The sequence below is a fragment of the Ruditapes philippinarum genome, unplaced genomic scaffold (assembly GCF_026571515.1).
Source record: "Ruditapes philippinarum isolate M1 unplaced genomic scaffold, ASM2657151v2 ctg5417_1_1_1_1, whole genome shotgun sequence".
Taxonomy (NCBI): domain Eukaryota; kingdom Metazoa; phylum Mollusca; class Bivalvia; order Venerida; family Veneridae; genus Ruditapes; species Ruditapes philippinarum.
The window spans coordinates 79,881-98,179 of record NW_026861693.1 but is presented as its reverse complement, the minus strand read 5'-3'; the positions used below and the strand labels follow the sequence as shown (position 1 = coordinate 98,179).

General features: G+C 32.0%; 1 protein-coding gene across 1 annotated transcript; it reads right to left on the bottom strand.

The window, feature by feature from the left end:
* Positions 1–2,327: 2,327 nt before the first annotated feature.
* On the bottom strand, positions 2,328–17,698 carry LOC132716540 (dolichyl pyrophosphate Man9GlcNAc2 alpha-1,3-glucosyltransferase-like). Its single transcript, XM_060699835.1, has 14 exons — positions 17,501–17,698; positions 12,997–13,081; positions 12,444–12,533; positions 11,652–11,740; positions 10,920–11,008; positions 10,286–10,350; positions 9,324–9,506; positions 8,536–8,671; positions 8,011–8,096; positions 7,063–7,147; positions 6,511–6,581; positions 4,949–5,017; positions 3,550–3,709; positions 2,328–3,231 (listed from the first exon to the last, which is right to left on the bottom strand). Exons 1-14 carry the CDS (start codon positions 17,583–17,585, stop codon positions 2,944–2,946), a joined length of 1,581 nt encoding a protein of 526 aa, XP_060555818.1. The 5' UTR covers positions 17,586–17,698; the 3' UTR covers positions 2,328–2,943.
* Positions 17,699–18,299: the final 601 nt, after the last annotated feature.

The window sequence follows — 18,299 nt, the reverse complement described above, 5'->3', positions numbered from 1 at the left end:
CACGTATGTTGCTGTTTGAATCAAATCAAAATAGGTTTACAATAAAGGAAAAATGTCTACTGCAGTATACTTTCATTTAAAAGAGCAAACAAAACTTCGTTGACATCATACTCATATATTATGGGGCCCCCGTCACACCATAACGTTGTGGTCAGCGTTCTTAGACGTTTGATAAAACGTTGATAGTGCCAGAAGAAAGTCGGTAATCGCCGGGAAACGGCAGAAAACGCTGGTTTGAACATGCAACAAAAGTTCTCATTCATGAACGTGAAAACAATTACTGAAAATCATTCACAATATGTGGATTTTATGTGGCTTTTAACATTTCAATATTCAAAGAACCGAATGCAACCTGTTCTTAAACCACTTCTTATCAATTCTAAATTTATCAGTAGATTTTTTCCTACTTACAACAGACGTTTATAAATATCTAATTTAAGTTATGAAAATGCGTCACAGAAAGTACTAAAAATCATTCTTATGACCGTACACTGCTTGGCAAATAACAGCTGAATTTCTTCTTTAAATGTTATTACAAAACAGCGAGTTTGGCATTATAAACACTGAGGTTTAGTTCTCTGTGTATGCAATAAACAAATTGGTACACATATTGAGTACGCGTTTAGTTACGAGTAATTTGGTATCTTACTAGTATGATATTTTATATACATTGTTAGGCACTTGCATTGGATTAGTAGTAAAAGTCACCTTTTTGCGTGTAGAGTCAAATGACCAATGAAAGCACTAGACATACTTAATTTAGACAAAGGGAAATTTGACATTACTTTATAAACAATTGAAATGGTTTAACACATTTTAATGTTTTACCAATGCATTAAAACTATCATGTTCTTCTCCAAGAGATCATAGTAACAGTTTGCTTCCATTGAATATTTGTTTGTCTGGAGGTTTACAAATAATTATTGTTGTTTATTTTCGTCTTTAATTTGACAGCTATAACAGCAAACTAATGATGGGTGTAAATTTATACAATATAAAATAGAATTCCTCAGGTTTACCCAAACATGTACATGACATGATGGACAGGTGTCTTCTAATGCAAGAAGGCATTTAGTGTGCGTTAAATGTACAAATGGACCGACTTTATTTAAATTGACGGGATATGGTTAGTTTGTTTGGTTTAACGGCGCACCAACACATTATAGGTCATATGGCGCCTACACAGGAAAGATGATTTTGGATAACCTTGGGTGTTACAAACTTCAAAGCAACACCAGGGGTCAAAACCCTTTAACCTACTGAAGCTTCTTCAGTTGTTCGAACTCACTGAGTAGCCTCACACGATCACGCAGCCATAAACGGTGGCTGCAGTTCTATGCCTCAACCATTAAAAACAACCTCTCAGCCACAAGGGGTACGCACTCAGGTGGGTATTATTTAAATCTTCAGCCTCAAAGTTTCTTAAATCGTCTTGTCCTGTTTTACGACATTGAAGTTAAAATTACTCTATAGCTCTCAATTCACAGCAAAATGATACTGAAACATGACCTTATTAAACAGCACAGTTTTTAGGTTTCATTTATTCATTATAACAACCTCCATTTTATTTCAACCGAATAGGGGAATAAAAAAACGTTATAAATACGATTGTAATGATCTTGCAGTGCTCAACATTTCTTGTAGTAAACTCTTCAAACAGTACAACATAATTACTGACATATATCTCTTACTCTTGAAACACCCTATGCCTATCTGATGTTTGAAATATTTCAGTTGTTAAGTAGCAGACAATTGACAATGCAATTACAACGGTTCCTGTTTTTGTCCGCATTCGTTCCCGATTTGGTCCGCATTGCAATTTATCATTCCGATGGTGAACATTTTTGTATTGTTGTAAAAGCCAACTTCTAAATGATTTGAATACTTCGTAGATTGTTCAAAATAATCGATTACTTTGCATTCTTTACAAAAAACTAAGAATATACCTTACAATATTGTGTATTGCAGCATCTTTATAAAAACATAACATGATCAGTTAACACATTATCACATCTCCAATTCTTAGTTTATCATCAATGATTAATACTTTAAGGAATATTCAGTTAAAGCTTGGTTATAAAGCAAGTTCTTTTAACTTACATAATTGGCAGATAATTGATAATTATTATGTACTGGGGTCATACATTTATGACCCTAGTATGACTCCCTAGTCGGACATGGTTTTAAACAGGCTATAATATAATAAACGGGTTATAATACATGATCTTCATTATAAACAAAGAATGTGTACTAAATCTAAATGTCTTGATCAAACAGTCAGTCCATAAACATTTAGTTTTTCCCTTTTTTCAAAATAATAACAAAGATTATATACATTCATCATTAGTTTAATATTAAAAACATCTCAATATTTTTCAAATAACCACCACCTGTCTTGTTCTAAACAGAACACAAGGAAAATGTGAAATCAATAATTTTGGTACAATGTTAATCATCTTCCAGATCCTTAAAAATATTGCATATTCAAGACTCAACAATTCTAAGTCTAAACTTTTTCTAAAACAAAGGAATTATCTTATTCAATTCACAACAATTACTTTTCTTTTTCTATATATTGCTGCTTTAATCTTATTCAATACACAACAATTTCTTTTCTTTTTCCATATATTGCTGCTTTTATCTTATTCAATACATAACAATTTATTTTCTTTTTCTTCTATATATTGCTGCTTTTATCTTTTTCAATACATAACAATTTCTTTTCTTTTTCTATATAGTTTTTTATCTTATTCAATACATAACAATTTCTTTTCTTCTCCATCTATTGCTGTTTTTATCTGACTCAACGCAGAACAAATTCATTTTCTATCTATTTCTGCATTTATCTTGTTCAATTCCTTCTTTTTTCAATCTATTGCTGTATTTTTATAATGAGGATTGATTTTATTCAATAAATAACAATTTAAACTCTTTTTGCCCCATCTATTGCTGCTTTTTCTTCTTTCCTTTAACTATCTTTGGTTTTGAAGCCTTTGATTTGTGAACTGTGTCTGACTTTGACGACACATGATTTTGAGATTTGTCAGCAAGTTTCCATGGAAACATTTGTGTTGTAAACTGACAATAATGGAAGAACAATGTAAACAAGAGGAAATGAGCACAAGAATACACTGAGATGACCAATGAGAAGAGGTCTGGTAAATGTACAGGGGGCGGAACTAACACCATGACCAAGGTAAGGATAACCACTCCCACCATTGATATGCAAAACTGAAAATATAAAAGGAATCATTTTTATATTGTACTGATACTGTCTATTAATATATGATTTGATATTAAATAAATATGAAATATACATTACTTAAAAGACTTGTTCACACTACTATAACCTCTATTTAATACAAATGTTTTACTAAATTTGATATCAATCCATGTCTAAGTTTTTTCTAAAAAGAATTGTCATGCAAGTTAACGAAATACATTTATCAATTATTGTCTTTTTAATGCTATTGAAAAAAAAAAAATTGTTTACTTAACTATCAACAAACTATATTGAAAGAGCATTATTTTGTTTACATATCAACTTACAGCTAGATTTATGAAAATATTTATCCAGACAGCTGTTTCGGATTGGTCTTCCTTATTTTTGTTTTCAACTGGGTAGAAATTGTAGAATAAAATGGCATACAGGCACATAAGGGAAAGGTATGGTACCAGTTGACCATCCTTCAGTAGTAACGGCAGCATACTGTAATTAAAACATAAACCAAAATATAGATAATCTAAGAAAATTTCTTTAGAGGTGGATGGGGGGAGTGATGACTTAATTAATAAGTGATACCAACATTAGTGACTTAATGGATCTTATTTGTGCATTTATATCTGCAGAAGCACAAGGACACATTACTTGTAGAAATGGAGCTCTTGTGCTACCCTGTGCATGTAACAATCCTTTTGGTAAAGGTAATTCACTTTCAGTTCCAGCAAGTTAGCTGTTAAACATATTTATTATAGCTTGATTGTAATGAAAGCTTCAAGCAAATTTGAACCTAATCAAATCAGTTTTCAGAAACTAAGCAAGTATCAGGTATCATATGAGGAAACATGCTCCTGACCAGATTAAAGCTTAAACACAGGTCCTTCACCACAAGGCCATAACTCCCTTTCTTCTAGTTGAATTAGATGTTAGACACCAGGCAACTCTACTAACTCCTTTATTTGAATGCAATCAGCTTACTCACAACATTTAAACAGAATTTTTGTAGATAGTATTTATACAAGAATAAAGCTTTAGAATGATCCCTGAACTTGTACATTTGTCAATATATTTCAATGCACATCAGTCATAAAGAGCAAAAGAAAATATTTAAAGCATTATTATGTATCACAAAGTTAAATAATACAAAAACTAACTTACATAGATTTATGGTTATTAAAAACTTCACATTAGGTTAGAAGTTATACTATGGTTAAAATTTTAGAGTACCAAAAAGGCTGGCAATTAAAAAATAAAGCAAGATAGAATTATTGTTCTTGAACTTTATTTTATAGTTTCTATCAATGTATGAAAATTTAATCAAATTTCTTTAATACTTTTAAGGTAATTTTCCAGACAAGTAATATAATTGGAGATAGTAAAAAAATCTGCAATTTAGGTATGGTTCATGACACTGCACTTCTTCTAACTAATCTCTACAACTGTGTGAAATGATATATCATCAATTTTTTTAGAAGTTATTCTCCTGACAAGCATTATAAAATCAAGAGATATCTAAAAAATTAAGCAAGACAGTTTAACTGTTATAGTTTTTGATCACTGCATTTCTTTTCATTGGTCCATATAACTGTGTGAAGTTTTAATCAAATTCCTTCAATATTTTTCTACTTATTCAGCAGACTAGAGTGTAAAAAACAAACATATGACTGGACATGGTTGCAACATACTATATTAATAATAAATATTAAATTCAATTCTGAGCAGACATACCTGAAAGTTGAAACCTGAAGAAACCAAAAGCACCAGAAGGGATGATCAGGTATAAGTGTACAAACAATTCTACAATAAAAAAATGTTTATACATACATTTTGCCCTTCAAATTTTTAAAGGGATACTCAGGCAAATTAATGACAAAAATATGAAAATGATCTTAAGTACTCAATTCAAGCTAAAACAACATTTTCTTAAAATCCAAGGATGAAATTCTGTATAAATTCTATATATTTTGGGTTTGAAGCATAAACATATCAATATATGTTGAACGAAATTTAGACACGGACAGAATCGCCGAGTAGTTTTAAAACAAGTCATGTTACTTGAACAAACCCTGGAAGTTACAATGACAGATATTGTGGATATTGTTTGATTAAAACAAGTCCAAACAATTCATTAGACTTGTTCATTGACGTTTCCATAGTTCACTGTGACCACTTTTATGAACTTTTAACGCTCTAACCTGACCCACGCGGGTCAAGTTAGGAAACCGACAATTTATTCATTATAAGAAAAAATGTTTTGCTCCTGTGACTGCCTAGTGTATTCATTTTAAGGACATTTACAGAATAATGAATGAAAAATTTAAAACGAAGAAACGAAAATTTTGCCTGTGTCTCCCTTTAACAATACAATTCTATTTTTGGCACATGTCAAACAATGCTGCAATTAAATGAAGTATGCCTGAAATACAAATTGACTGATATTTATTGCCATTAAACTATTTCAGGAGTGTTTCACTGCAGATCCATTTGTCCAATTTCCTAAATGTATTAAGAATCAAGTGTATAAACAAATAATGTAACTAAACAGTTAAGATGGATTATTGGTACATGTTGTACTGTTTTTACCATTAAAAGAGGGCACTAGTTTATCTACAAACCCCTGTTCAGACCTATGTCTATTAAAATCCCTAAAATTAATGATACTTTGATTTATCCATATCTAAACAGATTCTCTACATCTGTACTTTGATTTTTTACATAACTTGATAAGACTACATAAAAAAATTAAAATACCAATACTTAAACATTAGTGAATTACAAATAACAAAATTCACAAAAGAATCTACACACAAGTGTAATGTTGAAGTACACACAAAAAGTTGAGCAATCCAAGTTGAATTTGGATTTGAAAAAAAAAAATCTTAAATATCTTATAGATACATGTATAAATGATTATCAGTTCCACAGTTATAGGTACATTTTTAATATTCAAGACTGATTCATTACATTTAAAACTATAGTTCTACTCCTTTTACCTGCATCTTCCTATTGAGTTTTAAATGTATAACTAACATGTTGTAATAATATTGTTGTATGTTATAAATTCAGTTTAAGCAATGGTAAATTAGTATACACTATCTTCTACCCTTTATCTGCTGAATTTGTGTAATGGATTCACACTGCTTTGAATTGGAATAGCCCTTTGAAGTCTAAGGGATTTCATTCACAAAATACTAAAACTGAGCTTCAAACAATATAGAGCCTGGTCAGACTGTAGGACTCAATCAAATAAAGGTTAAATTCAAATATATAAAGAAAACGATAATACTTACAATGCTGCTAAAAGAATACTTTTTTCATGGACTTGGAATGAAAACAGGAAAAACACCATGGATGAATTTACCTGAAAATATACATTTACTGAAAAATACTTGTATCAATTAAGCTTCAGTACTTAATACAACATCATACATCATGATTACATATCAGTTTTTGAATCTGCAAGTGAAATTTTACACTATTTTATTTTGATTAAAATTTGGCTATAAAGAGGGCAAAAATTTCACCAAGAGTTCATTTCTTAACAGCCTTTAAAATTTTACATAATAGTTTTGTTCAATTTTGACAAAAAAAGTCACTGCGACATTGACCTTTTGTTATGTATAAACTATTTATATAGTTTGGGACATAAACTTCATAAAGAAGGTTCTTACTAAAATTATCGTCTGCTTTAAAAGTCATTCTCATTTGCAAATAAACCTGAAGCAATAAGCCTTTGCTATAAGTATAGAGCCAGGCCAACCTGCTCCCCATGCAGTCTGACAAGGCTTCATACTGTTGTGTCAATCATGTATATTGTGAAACAAAACATTCAGCCTACCTACCAATGCATATCTGAACTTTTTAAATGATGGACGAAACAAAAGGTCAAGTGATGATGGCAAAAGGCACACACAAGTCGAACATAAACTGAAAAAAAATAGTATTTATAACCAAATATTAGCCAGTAGATAGTCCTAGATGCAGCAAAATTTGTATTTTAACAATTATAAACAAGAGCACAGATGCGGTGTTAATACTCATCCTGTTAAAAATTCTAACTAAAAGGGGCATAACTCAAAAAATATTGCTTACAGAATTATGCCCCTTGTGCAACTTATGATTATAAGCAAGTTTTTACAGTTTCATGTGATACCTTTTAAAAGAGCTACAAAATTAAGTTTTTGCACTACGACAACAACAACAACACAGTGACCATAATCGCCTGACTTTTTCATTAAAACAGATGAGCTAAATAAAAAATATTCAGTCATTGACATTAAAATGCTGACCAAAATTTTTCATAAGTTTTCTTTTGCCTGGGTCAATGTCTCTTAAATACTCAAAAAATTTACAGGGACTTTGTAGCTTCACTATTAACGGAAGACTTAAGGCACGATCTGGCACTTGGGTAGAACCACCCACCACCATAAGCTAACTGGATAGCTTCATAAAACATGAAAAATTTCAAAGTCTTTGACAATACAGACAAATGTCTATAATTTTTCTCTGGTTTCAAAAACACAAAACATTCGGATTAGAGAATTAAATATAATGTAAACACTGCCCAATTCAAAACTTTTCCTTCAGTTCAAGCTTACAATGTTGTCCTTCACACAAAAAATGTATAGTGCCTATGACATTTTTGTTCTTACACTCCAAGGAATGCAAAGCTATATATTCAAACACTTTATACAGCAGTTGTTCAATAGCATTGTATACCAAATATTAATCATATACATTTAAGCATACACCAGAATGGCATTATTGGCTAGAAGCATCACATATCTTACCACAAAAGAAGAATATTGTCTCTAGTCATGACCTGTTTCCATTTTATAACAACAGAGAGAGAACACCATATGTTGGATACCTTATCCTGAAAAATTTACAGAACAATTTTTTTGTAAATAATAATATTAGAGAAGGGATAAAATGTAAGTCTTTATAAATGTAAGTCTTTATAAAATGTATTATTTGGTTTCCAAATCGTGTATTCATTACACGAACTTGCTTGTTTCCATTTGGTAACATAACCCATTGTGAACTGCTTTTTCTGATGAACAAATAAGTTCACTTTCAACTAAAGACTTACATATATCCAGATCAATATTTCATGTACTGCATACTCTATAGCCATTTCTCAAGGAAGTTGTGGTACAAAACAGAAGGTATGAAATACTACTTTATCACATATAAAGTGGCAAATCAAACAATGATTTTTGCCATTTTTAATGAACATAATTTAAAAAAATAACTAAGATAGCTATTTCTGGATATTGATATAAATTTACAACAGTATTTTAAACTGCACTTACCTCAAAAATTCCTCTTGCAAATGGAAATAATCTATGGACCACTTGCATTACTGAGTCTACACTGTACAGAAATGGTGCCCAGGAAACAGCAAATGTTACAATCACTGTTAGTCCGATCTTTATAAGCTGAACTATCCTGAAAACAAGAAAATACATATGATATTACACATTGATCCGTACACCATAAAGATCCATCTTTCTAAGTTAAGAAAACTAATCATCATTTTAAGCAAAATTTTTCAATTTTTTTTACTGATTGAACAGTAAACAGAGCAGTCTATCGGAAGGCATGAATCTTGGTCTGCAGTGACAACATAGGTAAATTCAGTCGCCTGCAGCAAGGTTAAAGTTAAATAATCATATACCTCAACATTTGAGAAACTGATTGGTACAAAAATAACTATCTGCTTCCCAGTTGGTAACAGTATTTCCTTTTCTGTTTTGTGCCAGTAAGTATTAGTATTCACACTAGATGGTACAACTACAAACAAAATATTACTAGATTTTCTTCTTGAACCCCAAGTAACTGCAAAAAAAACCTGTTTTCTAGAAATTACTGTGACTGTGTGGTTTTGTCCTGGATTCTCTATTTATCCCAATTATCTGCCAAACATTCCTGTTTTCTACACATTTCAAATTTAATTACTGTGTGTTTGTTCTGACTAAGTGTCTCAAAAATATAAAATGGTGATTCAATATTACAGAAATACTAAACTGAATATTTTTTAAAAAATAGCTACACAGTCTCTATATAAACATGCCATGACAACATGTTTCAAAGTGCTTACCCTCCATGTTTACAGTTTCTCAAACACGAACCAAGTAAAAAACAGAAGAATGGCATTGCATGATACAACTCCATTTGTTTATAATTGAGAGACAAGCAGAACAACACTGAACCGAGAACATCCTGCGAGTCAGCTAGACTGGTTACAGCTGCTAGAGCTAGTCCGAGGCTTATACAATTATATCTGTTCACAGTCAAGGTCATATATTGAAAACATCTCAAGGATATTAATGTCAGAAGTTCTAACATTTGTATGCAGGATATGTCAAAATTTAACAAGACCTGTATATGGACAGCACATTCTACTTTCCTTAGTTCAACATTGTGTGATGAAAGCACCAGACAGCACACTTTAATTTTTCTCAGTGTTGGATAGTAAATAAAAGCAACATAGAAAAGGGGGCATAACTTTGCAAAGTAATAATTAAAGAAGTATTTTGCCTTTTTGAAATGTTATCCTTTTATGACAATGAACATGTGTAAAGTGAATAGCTTTAATCATGTTAATAATGTCTGAGAAAATAAAAAGATTAACCGATACCGAATCTGACGAGAGGGTCATGACAAAAACTCCATTTATTTCTTCAAAGTGGATCTAAAAAGGGGCACAACTTGAAAAATTAATTTCTCTGCCTTTTCAAAATGGCATAATGTCTTGGTTCGAACTCACAAAGCCAGCTTTTCTCAATGCTTTAACCACTTGGCTACTCCTCCAAATAGATTCTACAGGTTCTTATTCCAAGCTGTTGTGGTTTTTTTTTAATTAGAAAGAGAATACAAGGCTTATTATTACTACTGGTCATTTCATTTCAGAACAACTACGTGTAAGTAACAATGGACTTGTTTAAATTTAAATCAAAACAAGTCTGTAACAAAAATAAAACAATCAAGATTAAGCAAACCGTTATAACAATAAACAGATGGTCTTCAAAGTAAAGAGAAGCTTTTCACACAAAAGGATACTGAAAGTGGCCATAATCAATAAGAATAAGACCTGGATACATCAACATCAGTAAATAACTCTTCACCTGTAAACAGAAAACAGGCAATTAGTTATAGTCATGTTACAAGCATTATTAGTCATGTTACAAGCTATTATTTATCTTTTCACGAGCTAAAAGATTGGTATATTTATCCCATTTACAATTACCATGCACTGCCTAAAAGATGGGGTAGATATAAAGTATGATCATGTATGATTGATTTTTAGTTGGGCGTTTTAATATGTTTGGTTTAAGGTAGGAGAAAATTCAATTTATCTTACCTTGTTTATCTTCTTATAAAAATAAGTAAATGTATAATATATTCCATATATCTAGTGAAAAATGTGCATTCATATTTTTATAGCAAACAAATATGACTCTGGCAGTGTCAATAAAATCAGAAAACTTATATATGTAAATAGGATTTTCAAACATAGCCAAATTATAAAAAAAAATATATGAACATTTATCATTACTTATCTGATGACCCAGTAAATCTTTTTACACTAATAATATTTTTTTTTCAATTTTACTAAAAATCAGAAATAAATATCCATAAAATCAAAAACAATTAAATCTCCACCCTGAAGACATGCAGAAATGTTTTTGCTTACAGCCGAGTCAGAATCTTTGGGGTTTGGTTTCCTTGCAGTGAATATCCACATGACGGCAGGAAAATACACAAGAAGATCAGCAAACAACACTGTAAAATTTTAAAATGGCATAAAAGATGTTACTTTTAGGAAAATACAAAACAACAATACAACTAAATAAAATGAGCCACGCCATGACAAAACCAACATAGTGGGTTTGCGACCAGCATGGATCCAGACCAGCCTGCGCATTGGCGCAGTCTGATCAGGATCCATGCTGTTCGCTTACAAATCGTATAACAAGTAGAGAAACTGATATCGAACAGCATGGATCCTGATCAGACTGAGCGGATGCGCAGGCTGGTCTGGATCCATGCTGGTTGCAAACCCATTATGTTGGTTTTGTCGTGACGCTGCTCAAATGTATTTCGACACATCAAAAATATTTCAAACCTGTTTATAAATAGAATGTGTTTTGAATTACAAGTACATCGTTAATAAAAAAAATCTTTTAACAATCATGGCTTTTGATGAGATACTGAAAAATATCAGTGAGATACAAGTTATGTGGTGCAAGATAAAAGGAAAAATTGTTTGTTTTTTGTGACTATGGACATATCTATATTTTTACTCGCACTTTCTTGAAAATATCTATAATTTCTAACTATTTAGTGAGATATACATGTATTGAATATTCATTAAAAAAAACAACATTCTACTTTATACAAAGTAAACAAAATGAGAAACATTTACCTGAAAATCTCATAAAAAGTTTATGCTCATAGCTCTCGTATCCTCTGGATGAATTTAAGGCAACCCATTCTGGATTTATAACCTTTGCTCTAGAATAAAATAATAATCAGCTGTGTTCAAAATCTCAAGATCACTTCAAACTGTCTGTGTCATTCTATTCTAACCTTTTATTTGGTTTATACAGAATTTATTTTAGTTTGATTGTGTAGGAAGCTATTAGCTTATAAACAACCTTTCGAATCAATTCCTGGAACCAACCAGTACTGAGCAATGAGTGTAGTTTCTTGCTGAAGGAAACAATGACTTGCCGCAGTCAAGGTTTGAACCCATGCGGCTAGCGATCATTATATTACTAGTCCCAAGCATGAACCATTGGGTCATGCCACCACTCCTTTTATTCATACAGTAACAAAAGAACTACATGCTATTGCAGGAAATATAATGCCTAAATCTTCATGTTTTTTAAATTTATGACAGGCAAAAAGTGTATTTCTTATATATGTGTGTCTCCAGTCATTGAATTTAAGATTTTGAATTTACCGGCCCGAATTCCAGTTTTTGAATTCATTCTACTATATATTTAACCATATTTTCTAATTTAACTAATTTTCACTGGCCATGGGCCACCGGGCCAGTGCTAAATTCAATGACTGTGTCTCATTTTCATATAAACAACAGATAATAATTTATACATATGATTAAAATCAATAAAGAAATTTTTAATGTTTTTTTTTTAATATTGTTTTTTTGTTGTTTTTGTTTTTTTTTAATAAAAATAAAATGCTTTCTTACATCAGTCCAACAATCTTGCTGTGATAAGCAGTTAAAGGGGGGTAATCAAGTCCCCAGTACATAAGATCATTCCTGCTGGAGTTAGTATACCTGAAATTAATTAATAATAATGCATTTAAACCAATACAAGTTTGTATTATGGTAAAACGCACCCCAGTAGAATCATTGACCTTCCATAAGCAAGGTCAGGGTTGGAAACTTCTCACCAGCAGTTCTTATATTACTTGTCTGATGGGTCATCTCTCACCCACGCAATGACACAACAATGTGTCAGATAAAGTCATCAGATAGTGACAGTCACAACCCTTAGACACTAATCAAATTCCAAGAGAATATGAGACAGCCTTTATCTCATCAAGAGGTGGTGCTTGATCCAGCATTAACTGTTTGACTGCTTTTTTCCTATTGTCAAACCATTTGAAAAATACCTTGCCAGCCAAAAGTATCTCCATGCCTCTTTGACAAGTCCAATAATTCTGGCTAGATACAGCAGACAAACTTTTAAACTACTTGTGAGTCGAAAAAAAGCTTTAAAAAGAAAGACAAACATTACCATTCTCCCACAGGTAGATTTACAGTCACTTCTTGCCAATGTCTCTGTGCCTCATAATCACCATACATGGGGCTCATACCAGCACCTGTATCATATGTAGTATTTTTTGTTAAACATAAAATCTTTTATCAATACTGACAGGGGCTTTTTATTATCATGTCTGTTACCGGGCTTATATAGTTAAGATCAATCTATTTTGAAGGTAAGCATGATGATCTCCCTTTCAAAATTAGTGATTTGTTTTGATATACTTGACTGGTTTTATTTAGTCTTATTAATTTGGTGTGAATGGTTTTACCCATTTTACAAACTTTTTTTTTTCATACTGTCAAACGGAAAAGGACATCACCCGACCAAAATCATCTAGAAGTCTTTTTGACAAGTCTAATTAGTTGGACTAGGTTTTATTGTACTCATCCACGGTTATCTTAAATTTGTCGATCTACTAGTTTTTTGCAAAGTTTGTATGAAATGGAATTTTTCATGGACTGTTTAATTTTGCCACATCTGACGGCTCTTAATTTTAAGTTTTTTGTTAGGTACATTGTATATACCTGTCTGACAGTTTATGTTGTTTGGCAGTTGCACCCAGTAGTATCATTGACCATCCATCAGCAAGGACAGGGTTGGAAACTTCTAACCAAGCACTTGAGAGAAAGCTATGAGATACAACGGAATCTGGTAAATAGTCCCTAGCTCTTATTGAATAGACCCCTTGGTTCTTTTACATGCCTAGTGATGTGTATAGCACTGATACATGCAAGTTTTACCTGGATTTCTTACCAGTACACCTCTAGTTACATGTAGGTGGGAAACACTGAAAGCAGGGTTCCCACTCTTAGATATTTTGAAAATTTAAGGACTTTTCCAGGACTTATCAAGGACCTTTTTTGATTTTTTAAGGACTTTTTAGAAGATTAAATTTCAAGCTACATGTATTTGATTTTTTTGTCCTATGAATATGTTCATGGTAATGTTTAGAACAACATTTAATAACACCAATATAATACATGTAGTTCATGACATAAATCTAATTCTTTCTAAGAAATACATTCAGTGTCTATAAATAATGAAATGAACTTTGTGACAGCAACTGTTTTTGTAGGTTGTCTGCAATTTTCATGTAATTTTGCTGTTTTTAATGCTTCCAAGGGATCACTTTTTATACCAGATATTCATAGTACTTTAATTAGTAACGTGACATTTGACCTCAGTCCACTAAGGCTTCATAGAATGGCAAAAGCATGTCACACTGAAGGGTATATGAAAACTGCCTGCAGGTGTTTCTACATTCAAAATTTCACGACTTTCATGTTAAAATATAGTATTCTGCTTAAGCCAGTGCTACGGGGTGCACTTTCCAGTACCATATATCAAGCCCTAGTCTACAACATTTTCAATTTGCCGTTTTGGATGTTATTTAGGGATTCTTTTTTGTATTTCAATGACATATCTTTTGATTTGATCTTACAATTTTTTAAACCATCTACAAAATATGGCGGCAGCATGAAATACCCAAATATACCCAAACACACTAAATTATAGCAATATTCATTTTGGTTTGTATACAATATTGATTTTAATGAGAAAATGAATTGATATTTACAAAATAATATGACTTAGCCAACTATAACTTTCGATCATTCCATTGAAATTGGCAGTTCTGATGTTGTAAGAAAAAAAATGTGACATTTGCTTATCTAACTGTTAGGTTCATTAATGAATAGGCACATGTACTTGCAAGATATGATAATATTCGTTGTCTACATTTAAATTTGTAGGGTATAATTTTGTTGAAATTTCATACAAGTTCATTCGTATTATTTTTTTAATTTAATAGCTTTAATGGAGTATACTGTATTTGGGTATAAATTGGTTCAAAAATGTATATTTGGGTATGTTTCATTACATCTTAGTGAAAGTGTATATTGTATTCATGATTAAAACAGCACTTTTTTAGTAAAACACATTTATTTTTAGTATATTCTTGTTATATTTGGGTATTTTGTGCTACCCAGATATGGCTGTGCGCTGCCTTGACAATAGTTCATGCATGTAATACTATTTTTTTATTTTATATTGATTTACCTTTGGCTTTTAGCATGGTAGTGAGCAATTAGGATACAAAAAAATGCCAAAGAAAACAACCATTTACCCTGTACGTCAATGCCCCAGAGTAGGTTATGTAAAGTATTGGAAGAAGAAGAACCAGACCTGTGAGCTTTCATCTTAGCACGGGCCAATCAAGCAAACTTGAGGTTGATTTGTGACTGTCTTCCTAGATTTTCCAAACAAAACCGCCATAGTAACCAGAAAATAAATGATAAATCTCATAAATGTCAAACTTGGCCTCCCAAAACAGTTGTAAATCGAAAATCATCAACATTCAAGATGCGGAAGTCAATATACTGTGCGAAGACCGCCATTTTGGTTTTTTTGATTTACCTCCCCTTTTCCAGACTAATTCCCGTACCTTCCCGGACTTTTTTATGTATCAACACTAATTCCCGGACTTTTCAAGGCCGGGAGCTCCAATGTTCAAATTCACGGACATTTCCCGTTTTCCCGGACAGCGTGGGAACCCTGTGAAAGTGTCTCTGAAAAATCCCAAGGGTGTTACCCAGGATCAAACCCCGGACTTTAGGAGTGACAGCCAATGGTCTAACCAATTGAGGTATCGCGCCACCTTAGGGTAATTTTGTTTATATTTCCTATCAAAATTATAGCGGAATCTGATTAATGTTAGCCATTTTTGTTAAATTGACATAGTGGACATTAAATTTTATAGTTTATCTTGGATTATGTTCTATAATGTTAGTTCTTACATTAATCCATTATTAGATAATAATAAGTTTAATTTACTTATGTGTCATACATATATCAATAGATATTTTGGTACATTATTTTTGGAATTAGCTTCTAGTTATGAGATAATAACTGTATTGCATCTAGGCCGCGAGATTGTGCGATTTGCTCATATTTTATGCACATCGTGCATTTTAATAAAGTCAATCAAGTCGCGCATCTGATGATCTTTTCAACTTGATTCAGTTTATCTTCATCGTATCTTGAATGCTTCTCACTCGCGGTTATGACTAAAATATGTACTAAATTGCATGTAGCAGCAGACTGGGTCATCTCGCATGTGTTTTGTAGTATTTGTCAATATTTTATTTTTTCTATTTCCATTGTTCAGCGGACAATAGCTGTCAAAAACGCCTGAACGTAAAATTAAATCGGTACTTCATATTGTTAGGTAAATGTATGTCCCCCACATTTTTATCAAATCCCCCACATTTTTCAGTTGAGTGGGGGACAATCCCCTTCCACAGGTGCTCGTCCAGTCTTGGTGCCCATATAAAAAAAATGAAGTTTTAAAAAAAAAAAAATTTTGGAAAAAAAAAACAACATCAAAATAACTATTTTGGGTTGAGTGTAAGAAAAAAAAAATTAAAAAAAATTATTTTTTTCCTATATACCATTACTACGAAAAGGTCACCTAGTCGCCGTAACGCTATGGAGCTTTACTAGGACACGCTGTGGAACAACCACAATGTCGAGTTCTGTAACAATACAAGCTATTTTGCTACTCTTTACACATCATGCATTTAGAAAATTGTTTACATTCTTCATCTACCTTACATACAATCTTAAATAACTTACATTTTAACTCGGACACTCCAATTTGTTAAAATCTTTCAAAATTCCGTTGATGGTCAGCCATTTTGTCAAAAACGAAAGTACAATACATACATCGTACTGTTTCGCTCTCCTGGTTTCCTACGACTACGTGCGAGGAACAGTAGACAACGGTAACCATCAATTTATTGGTTACTGTTGTCTATTGTTCAGCGAACGTAGTCGTAGGGGACCAGAACAGCGAAACAGTACGGTGTATGTTTTGTACTTTCGATTTCGACAAAATGGCCGACAACCACTGTTGTTTTGCAAAATTTTAACCAATTGGAGTGTCCAAGTTTAAATGTAAGTTATTTAAGATTGTATGTAAGGTACAATAAGAATGTTAACACTTTTCTAAATGCCCAATGTGTAAAGAGTAGCAAAATAGCTTTTATTGTTACAGAACTCGACATTGTGGTTGTTCCACAGTGTGTCCTAGTAAAGATCCGTAGCGTTACGGCGACTAGGTGACCTTTTTGTAGTAATGGTATATAGGGAAAAAAAAAAAAAATTTTCAATTTTTTTTTTCTTACACTCAACGCAAAATATTAATTTTGATGTTTTTTTGGGTTTTTTTTTTTTTTTTTTTTTTTTTCAATTTTTTTTTTCATTTTTTTTTTTAAACTTCATTTTTTTATATATCATATGGGCACCAAGACTGGACGAGCACCTGTGTCCCCTTCTAGATGCAACACTGTAATAAAATTATTCTAAATTTATTAGATATCTCATGTTTTATCAAATTATTCATTCTAGTAACTGAGAATATCCGTAATTATAGTACTATCCGAATAATATGACACCAACACCGGTGTTTCTTTACCTGAATAACCGAATTGAGCTACTCCCCATCTCACTAACACCGCCAGCAGTGATGCTAATACAAATTTGTGACACGTTCCAACCATTTCAAGGATATTTAATGTGCAGATTTCACGTTTTTCACATAATTGTAGAATTTCGTTTCGTGTTCAAAGCCTCGATAATGGCCGTGTTGACGCTCCGGTTAACCCGGCTAAATTCTGTTACTTTCAATCGGTAATATATCAGTAGACTGTGGTGCAACTTGTTTACAATTGGCGCACGTGAAAATCATGCCTATCGGATGCGAGAAAAAAGCTAAATTTGCAGTAGATCACGTAAAGGATAATTTAATTTTATAATATGAAAATAATGATTACAAAAAAATCTTGGCTGTTAAAAAGCTGCATGCGTCCAGATGAGCCAAAATATTACAAGAAAATCAAACTTGAGAAAATGTACTAAGATTTTAAGAAAATCAAAAAGATTCAAGAAATAATTTACATTTTAATTTTAAGTACATTTTAAATTTTTTCAAGAAAATCAGCATGAATCTGGAGGCTTTAATAGTCTTTCACTAACAATGTTTGGCAAGTCTTGCCTACGGACTTTATCTGGCACATGTCTGCTACCAACAGTTCCAATGTAAACCCACATTCCTTCTTTCTTTTTTTTGCAGAAAAAATATCTTCATAATGTTTTCTGTCTCAACTACACTTAAAGAGCCTTATCTCATTAGATCCAGTCTTTGACAAAAACACCCACACTCCATAAATGAAGTAATTGTCAAGCTACTGAAGTCGATTTTTTTTTTAATTCAT